The sequence below is a fragment of the Humulus lupulus genome, chromosome 6, assembly GCF_963169125.1.
Source record: "Humulus lupulus chromosome 6, drHumLupu1.1, whole genome shotgun sequence".
In the NCBI taxonomy this organism is placed as follows: Eukaryota; Viridiplantae; Streptophyta; class Magnoliopsida; order Rosales; family Cannabaceae; genus Humulus; species Humulus lupulus.
Genome location: NC_084798.1, coordinates 62,118,901 through 62,128,170, shown reverse-complemented (window position 1 = coordinate 62,128,170; position 9,270 = coordinate 62,118,901). Strand labels below are relative to the sequence as shown.

General features: G+C 36.1%; 1 protein-coding gene across 1 annotated transcript; it reads right to left on the bottom strand.

Moving 5' to 3' along the window:
• Positions 1-2,844: 2,844 nt before the first annotated feature.
• Positions 2,845-7,582, bottom strand: LOC133785146 (protein FAR-RED IMPAIRED RESPONSE 1-like). The gene is made up of 3 exons (XM_062224402.1): positions 7,339-7,582; positions 5,217-5,410; positions 2,845-3,489 (listed from the first exon to the last, which is right to left on the bottom strand). Exons 1-3 carry the CDS (start codon positions 7,580-7,582, stop codon positions 2,845-2,847), a joined length of 1,083 nt encoding a protein of 360 aa, XP_062080386.1.
• Positions 7,583-9,270: the final 1,688 nt, after the last annotated feature.

Genomic DNA, 9,270 nt, shown 5'->3' with positions numbered 1-9,270 from the left:
TCTCCTATGGGAAAATCTTATATTAACCTCTCTGAGTCAGAAAGGAAATGGGAATGGGATGCTTGTATTGTTTGCGTGTGTGCAGTTAGTGGGGATTGCAAGTTCTTTCGACATTATATAGAGTACATCGCCAAAGAATAACTTTGTTAATAAAAACAAATCTGAATCATGGAAAATCACGTGCCACCACATTTCCATTTAAAATTATTGGTGCATGGAAAGTAATTTTTAGCTTAGCAACTTAATTTTTATTTAAACGGATGTGCCATATAGTGTTAAATATATATATTCTGTTAACCACTAGTTTGGAGTATGTCCCATCATATAGATACTGAAAATATACATGTAAGGTTAAATAGTTCATATGGTCGCATTATAATCAAGTATAAGATAGTGAACTAGTTTATTAAAGGGACGTGTTAGGTGAACAAAAGATTTTTGTTTCAGTGTTCCTTAGATATTCACTTTGTTATGGAATTCTGAATATTCCAACCATTATTATCGGTGAACTTAGTAAGTGTAGTGAGTAGTCCAACCAAATAATGGGTGGGGACCAATTTCTTGACTTCGAATACAACAAAATTGTTGAAATTCGAAAGACTAAAGTATCACTTGTCCATACCCTGGAGATATTGCAGGCCCACATCTTCTATACCCTCCCTATTGGACAATAAATGATCATGTGCTCCATTCTTCAAAATCTCAGCTCCTCCATATTGATTTCTCAGTTAGTTTAACATATTTATCTTGAACTCTCTTTACAGACCTTGGCAATGTATTCTGATTCATCAATTGACTCATGTAATATTTAGGTGTTCCCCGAGCTCAACCGACAACGTCTAGACCCGCAGGAGCGGGAAGAATTCACTTAGAACAGAGTAACAAGCCTGCCCCCAGAGCCTATACAGTACATCAATGATCTGCATCATAAATTGGAGCAAAAGGAAAACGAAATTTTTTTTTATAAATTTCGATAATCGTATGTTGGAACAAAGAACCAATTTCTTGGAAGAGAGGATCACAGAATTGGAAGCAAAGGTGGAAGTTAAGACAACGAAATTACAGGAACTTCGGTCGGGTCTTCTCACGGCCGAGTATCAACAGATGTCCCGAGCAGTGGAGGAGCTTAAGAATGAAGCAGTTAGTAAATACGAACAGTATCTTCACATGAAAGTGAAGAATATAGTGGGACATGATGTGCCAGTGGATCGATGAACATGCTGAAGGTATTCGAGAGAAATTGTAGAGCATGTAGGTTGCTGACTCTTTGTTGAAGATTGAGAACGAGGGTAGTGGACTCATTTATTTTTTTCATTTCAACTTCTAGTGAAAGTGAATGAGGAATCTATGTTAATGACTTAATTATTGAAGATACTACCCTTATTAATATTTTTTAATTATGTGTTCCAGAGACTTTAGTTATCGCAGATACATCCTTAATATCTGTAGTTTTTTATGTAGTATTTTAAGTTTGGTATTGAGTACAAAATATCTGTAGTCCAAATAAACTTGGATTAGCTTAATAGACATCGTGGCTAGTTTTAGGTAAATGAACGCCTATTACAACCCTACTGTCCATAGGTCTGTAGAAGTTACATAATTAACTGACAACTTACACAACTCATATATAACTTATACACCTTAACATCGGGTGGCGCAACTTTAAATATTAACTGTTAATGGAGTTGATTTCATAGATGAATAGTGGGTGGTACGATAATGTAATTTAAGTGAAAAGAACAATTACTCAATCACTGAAAGTGTGTGAGGAGTGATAGAGTTTTTTTATTTAAAAATATGGGCAACCAACGGGTACTCGCATTAGGTTACTATTAAACATTGAAACATATAACATATTCATTTTCATATATGATTTAATTAACATAAAAAATGGATCATTCATAAACTAGGATACTATTGTAGTTTTAATTTTCTCATGTATATAACACTACTATAACAAAATGCTTAGATGAAGTGACTATTATCATCCTACTTAGGCCCAATATTAGAACTAGTGGGAATATCACTATACCACTGATGGAATTGAAGATTGTTGTCTCCGGTGAAGCTCAATTGAGACTGCATGAGGTATAGCCACGTTTCTGCTTCAGTGGTTGGACTATTACAAGAAAGTTCATAATCTTTTTCTATTGTGTGAGCTGCAGGATTAGATTTGCAAGTAGCCTTATTATTCCCTAAATGGTTGCAGTTGCGACACCTATTTTTCCTGGATCTCCCATTTTCTGTGTCCTTCTCTTTTGATTTTGACTTGTTTGTTTCCCTCCCCTTCGTTCTTATCACAGTTGGGTCTCGGATTCCTCTGTTGGCGGGGTGATCGCGACTGTTAGTAGAAGCAACATTTGAAACTTGGTCTAGAGATTCAACCTCCACTGACATTGGCTTAAATTTTTGTTCCATACGTGAAATTTCATTCATTGCCTCTTCAAAAATTTCATTATGTTTTGTGGCATAGTATCCCATTGCATTGAAACGTGAAGTTAGAGATCCCTATCTTGTACAAACTAGCACATCCGGTGGCACCCTTGAGTGGGATAAATTTTTTAACCCAATCATGTTTTTCAGATCCTTCTTCCACCGGTCCTTATAAAGAGATTCAGGAATGCATGGTATGTTGAGGTGCTTCATAACTGCAAATATATGTCGACATGGAATTCCATCTGACTCGAACAACATACATGTACATTTTATATGACCATCGAAAATATGGTAGCGCACTCTACTTTGTACAAGTCCCTTTGGAAACTGCGTCAGTGAGTAAAACCTAAAGTCAACGGATACGTTGGTGGAGTCCACTGAGTAAGCCAGGGCACTCGTGATCTATTCCTATACTTTTGTGTACATGTTCCTTGTCAAAATTGAAGCCACATGTTCATAATACTGTCGGAGGACGTTCGATGGTAATTGTGGCATACTATGGTTGCTGATGAATTCGTCTTCCCGTTCTGTGTGACGAATACTTAGTATGGCCTTGTCCACTTGGCCAACCAGATCTCTAAGTTTGAGTTCGCTCGTCAGAAAGTGGGACAAGTAGGAATTAATTGACTCTGATCTTTGAGTAGTTCTTAGTCCCCCAAAGAAATGCCCTCGTAGGAAACATTCTGCCCAACTCCTACTATTGTAGGTAGTTGTTGCCCATCGACTATCCTCAAATTCGAATTCTAAAACCATTATATTCCATGTATCCTCGAAATCTTCCTCGGTATAGTATTGATAAAGTAGTTCATTGAACTTGGACTTGAATACAGGATGAGGCTCATTAATAGCTACATTATTCTGAAGATGCCAAGCACACAAGCGGTGAACAGAAGTTGGGAAAACTTTTTGTATTGCTTTCACCATAGCACGATCACTGTCGGTGACCACCACAGGAGGTGGTTTGTTTTTCATGCACTCTAGAAATTCCTCTAAAACCCAAGTATATGTTTCCTCGGTCTCGTCGTATAGCAAAGCAACTGCAAGACTATTGTCCTGTAACGGTGATTCAACCCGACAAAGATAAGTAGGGGCTTATTGTATGAGTTCTTCTTGTTGGGGGAGTCGAAAGCCATAATGTCCCCAAAACAAGCATAATCACGACAAGAAATTCCATCAGCCCAAAATAGGTCTGCCAACCTATTTTCTTCATCAATTGTGTGTGTCTCAAAAAAGTCAGCATCATAGCGGCCCATACATGACAAGTACCCCAATGCTCCTTCAGCGTCAGTTTCTTCTTCATCTTGAACTAGTCTTTGGCGACCATTCCAATTGTAAAGATCCTTTTTCAGGAAGGGTACATACTCATGTCCTCCTCTTTCTTGTCCTAGGTGGCTGAATATGTGGCAGGTGCGTATACCTGATCATCGCATCGACATTACTTGGGCTCCAATTGACTCTGGTATGGCTTGATTAGATCGCAAGAAGTGTTATTCCCTTTTCGAAGCAAACATTCGAATTGAATTCTTTCGCCACCCAAGTGTTTTCCGTCCTATCCAAGTTCACGCATAGAAGTGCGAGACACCCTGTTCTTGTGATAGGTCTTGGTTTTTTCTTACGGTTTAGAAGGTTTGTCCACTTGTCGCGTCGAAAACCTTGGTTTCAGCAAACCCATTTCTGTTGCCATGCGTTGTTTTCATGGTCGTGTCAAACATCTTCCTTGCGAACACTAAACCACATCCATTTCGAGTATTCAGAAAAAAATTCTTCCCATTTATCGAGACTTCCAAGGTGTTTGCCTATGATGTCTTCTTTTGATAGATCATATGGCTGCTTGTTGTAAATTTGAAGTTGTGCAAGTGTTGTGACCATTTTATTCTCCATATCTTACATTTGTATTTGTCTACCTGAGTAATTAAAAAAATTAATAATTGATATGGTAATCAGTCAGAATTTTAAGGGTGGTAAATACAAGAAGCATCAAGCTGCATTAGGTGGTTACTTTTGTTTTTCTTAATAATTAATCAAAAACCAAAAAGATGTAAATGAACACACTGACCAAATTTTTATTTTCATGTTCGTATATTTTGGCCAAATAACTTATTTTATTTAATTACATCATGGGACATGTTATATACAATATTATAATTGAAGGGTTTGACCTACCATTTCATTGGCTCAAATGAAAGAGTTATTTATGTGTACAGTAATTAATATTCAACTTAATATGGTGGATGAGGTAAATATATTGTGTACTTATTTTATTGGACAGTTGTCCTTGTGTTTACAAGGCAAACATATCTTTTACTTGACCTTAGTGTAAAGTTATTGTAAAACAATAGAAATAGAGGTCCTTCTAATTTTTTTTAAAATGACCATTTTGGGTGGTCATTTTGTTGATCTATCTAGGTGGACCCCATTCTTAGTTATGTCACGTAAAATAAAAACAAGGGGTTTGAAAAAGAGAGTTCAATAACATAGTTGAGCCATGTACCCAATGCATAATATGAAGTATACATTCATCAAAATTTTAAGGGCATTGATCAGTACGACCATATAACTAAAACATGACTTCAAAAGACCTTCAATGGGTACTTCCATTACCGAAAATCATTGATTATGGTAACCTCATTACCTGGAGGTGATAGATACTTAAGCTTCCATGAAAATGCTTACAAGCATTAATAAGAAAGGGGAAATAGACTTAAACATACTATAAAATGAAGATGGGATTCATAGTAGTCCAATGTACTAAGGTAGTAACACGTAACAAAATGCAGTACATGTAGCAAAGATCGGTCCAGGAAGACGATGTATGTGTCATTTGGTGACTGATTAGCTTCAACACATAACTCACTACTTAGTGCCTCTTGGCGTTTCACCATGGAACCAACATGGTCTATGATTTGGCGCTGCTGAAAAAGGAAAGAACTAATGTCCATTGAATCCATCCTTAAAGTGTTGCCTTTCTTAGCAACTACATTTTTGAAAGTTGTTAGCTTCTTAATCTTCAAGTCCTTTTTGAAGCAGTTTTTACACTTCCCTCCAAACCCAACCCTTGGTGTTTTCTTCCCTCCATGAGTTGGTGAGATTGTGCCCCCCGGACTTACTGAGGAATAATTTTGGTGGGGTGTGATTTCATTAGTTTTGGTGGATGAAAGTGGAGTGGGTATGGAATAAATAAGGAAGGGAATCAAAAATTGTTTGGTTGGTGATTCAATCTCTGTTTTCAATTTAACATCACTAAGGAATAGATTCAAGCATAACTTAGAGGGTGACATGGTTTGGTAATGGTAGGAATAAAGATAGTAGTACGTGGGGGTATATTTTCTCTTAGACTGGTTCACTTAAGGAACTTATATATATATATATACACACACACATATATAGTGAGCATTGTGAAAGATCCATTGTGTTCACTAAATTCCCGCCAAAACACTACCTATGGATCTAGGAAACAGTGAATGAGAATAAATTGATTAATCCTTAATAATGGGCGATTCTTCAATTTACGCTACTAAAGTATTGTTTATAAAGATGTTATATGCAAAACAGAGGAAAAGTTGTAATGGTTTCTTACATTATCAAGTGGACACCTCACTTGTTGCCTAGGTCATGATTGAACAAAAGTATGGGAACAGTAAGAGAAACTCTGACCTGTATCTCAATGTGGCCCCATACAATCTTCAATGTGGATATCGGTGACACTATTCCAAACTGAGGCTATAATTTGGTGCCTTAAAACTTAATGGAGGGTGTACGGTAAATCCTGCAAATAGGGTTTGAGAACATCCTGCAACAAGAGAGGAGGTGATTTTATGTATAAAAAACTAAGAGAGTAGTTCAATGTACATGTGTCATGAATACATCTTCTTCGTAGCTTAACATTTTTGCATACGCTCATGATCAAACCATTGGTTTAGTTAGAAAAACTGCAATGAAAATGACATTTTCATCATAGATTTAGTTAGCTAAAATTAAAAATATGATAACTAAAAAGTGGAAAAGTATAAGAGCTACAGAAATTGTAAGGTTGGAAAAAAAAAAAAGCAAAGCCAACATGAGTAAATGTTTTATGCAGCAATGGTTTTTTATGAAAGTTGGTGACATTTACCTCTTAATTTATCTTGAACAACTTACAAGAATAACAAAAGAATAAAAAACAATGGGGCTTCCTATCACACTGCATCAACAAAATCAGAGCATAAGCTAGTGTTTTTTTAGATTGAGTTCATGCATGTGACACCTATATATACAATTTATCTTCGTCATTTAATGAGATGGTTGTTGTTTGTTGTGACCCATTATCTGGCATTAATAATTCATTGAATTGGACGAGCTGATGTATTGGGTGCATTTATTTAAGTAAATAAGTTGAAAAATGTATTGGTAGTAATTTATATAAATTATGTTGGTAATAAGTAATAAGTGAGTTTTGAAAAGTTTTACCTAACGTTTCATTCAATGGTTAGATGCTATTTTGAGTAAGTAAACATGAAATAAAAAAAATACTTGATTCTTCATAACAAACATTCACATTAAATACTTATAGTAGTTACATGACATCATATATTAGGAAGAAGTAAACATTGACCATGGACAAGGGTTGCAATGGTCTTACACATCAAGGAAAAGAGTCTTGTGAACTCATTAAAATAGACCAGTAACAAAAGAAGTTGCGAACCCAAAAATAACATTCTACTAGTGTGGTTGTTCGAGCCATGGACCCGAAATCAAATATAACACATACACACCACTACAACGCACATAATATAAAATTATAAATATGTAACTACTGCGTGGGTGGCTTATGACTTGGGACGATAGTTGTGTTCTTTGCCATGTACCCAGTTCGGAGCTCCTCGATTGTGGCAACCATGGCTTGGAGGTTTTTTCTCCATTCACTTGCCATTTCCATGGACTTCTTCTGCATCACCCCTAAAGCCATTTCTAGCACATGTATCTCTGAATTTAGAGTAGAGTACTGCATGTTTGTGGTGTTGTACATATTCTTCAACTCACTCCGCTCGGTTGCCAACCTCAAGTTCTCCAACAATATGTAGTTGATGTATTCCATTTGCTCAAGTCGTAATTCATCAAAGTATGGGCAGCCAAATACATTACCATCTCCAGGAGGTGTATGATCCATGGTAGATAAAAAACTAAAACTGAAAAGATGAGAGGGGAATATGATTCAGATAAAAGGTGAACATAACACAAGGGCTACACGTATATATATATAACTTGTGGCCTACGGAGTTCATGTAGTGCATGCTAGTAAATGGTAACGTGTGTACAAGTTATACTTGGTAGTAATATTTTATTTATCAATAAACGAGGCACCATATACTGCATATGATCTGAATTAGGTGATAACACACAGATAATAAGTCAGTTACTTGAATAAATCACATGTTTACTTGTCTGTGTGTCTTACTTACTTCCATAAGGTATGACATTAATTGACAAAAAATTTATGAAACACGTAACCCGTTATGGGAGTGAGTCAAACGTTGATTGGCATTTAACTTTTAATAAGTAGAGTTAAAGTAATAAGCACACCGTTAACTTTTTTTTTTTTAAAGGCTGGCCTTATGGACCAAATATATATAAAAATGGGCGTTAAATCTCTTACCTTCCATCATTAAACTAAATTCTCAATAACACCACATGGAGGCAGACATAGTTGGGTCCAACCAGGCAATAAACTAATATGGTTCTATGTGTTGTATCTTTCTCCCCCTTTACAAGTTACGTGTGCTATAAGAAGAAGTGTGGTACTACACATGGGCCCACATAATGGATCTAATTGAGATGTGTCATCAGATTCATCATTAGAAGATATAGAGCAGGTAGTTGGAGTAGACCCTATATTGAACATTTCTCACTTGATAAAAAGAATTTAATTTCTGAACCAAATATCAATATAATTTTTATGTTTTGGTTGCAGGAATTGGTTATGGATTGCTACTCTACTGTCAATTCGTGCAATGTGAAGGTGGTAGCCGACTTACGATGGGGAGAAGCATATCTCTCGGATTTGGAACAGTTAAGTCAGTACAGACTCACAACCCTCCCACCTAACCCAATCGGATACATTAATAATCTAAAGAAGACATTACACGAAAAGGAGTACGCAATTTTCTCAATCAACCAGGACAATCACCTATTGGAGGAACACAACAAGTCAGTGAAAGAGAAGATATTGCAGTTGGAGGCAGAGCTTGGTGAGAAGACGAAAAAGCTACAAGAATTGATCCATGATGCAGTGTACTCGTATGAGGAGTGGAAGACAGATTATGAACGACTTTCGCAAGTGATCGACCACCTGAAGGAGGAGGCTATAAATCGATACCAAGAATACCTAGAGCAGAGAGTAAATAACATTGTCGACCATGAGGTGTCCATGGATAATGGAAGGGGATAACCATAAATATTATTTACCTCGGTACGATTATTTTTTTAATATTGACTTAATTAGAAATACTTGGTAATCTTATTGCTATTTGTTAAGTCCTTGCTTTAAGTTAGATGTTGTAACTAAGTTATTGTAAATTATAAATTAGTCTACAACATGGAGTTTTAGGACTACTATAGGGCGGTCTTTAAGTGGTCAGAGTCAAAAAATGACCTATATTTTTAATTAGGAATACAAAAATTAGATTTTTGCTAGGTCATAAGTTATTGAAGATGAGATTTTTTTTAAGAATTTTAAAAAAAAAAATTGGAGTAGTTGAATTATCACCTTACCTTGTACTGTTCCAATTCGTAGCACATATGAATAGATTAGGAGGCTATTGTAGTAGTGGGTGGACCTAACACAAAATAAGAAGGGCT

Bases quoted from the DNA above. Each gene is read 5' to 3' on its own strand.
- LOC133785146 (XM_062224402.1), bottom strand. From the start codon at position 7,582: ATGGATCATACACCTCCTGGAGATGGTAATGTATTTGGCTGCCCATAC. The intron at 5,411-7,338 runs GTGAATGGAGAA...TCAAAAATGTAG, and splicing joins GAAGTCCATGGAAATGGCAA to TTGCTAAGAAAGGCAACACT. The intron at 3,490-5,216 runs GTACTGCATTTT...TCACCGTTACAG, and splicing joins TGGACCGATCTTTGCTACAT to GACAATAGTCTTGCAGTTGC.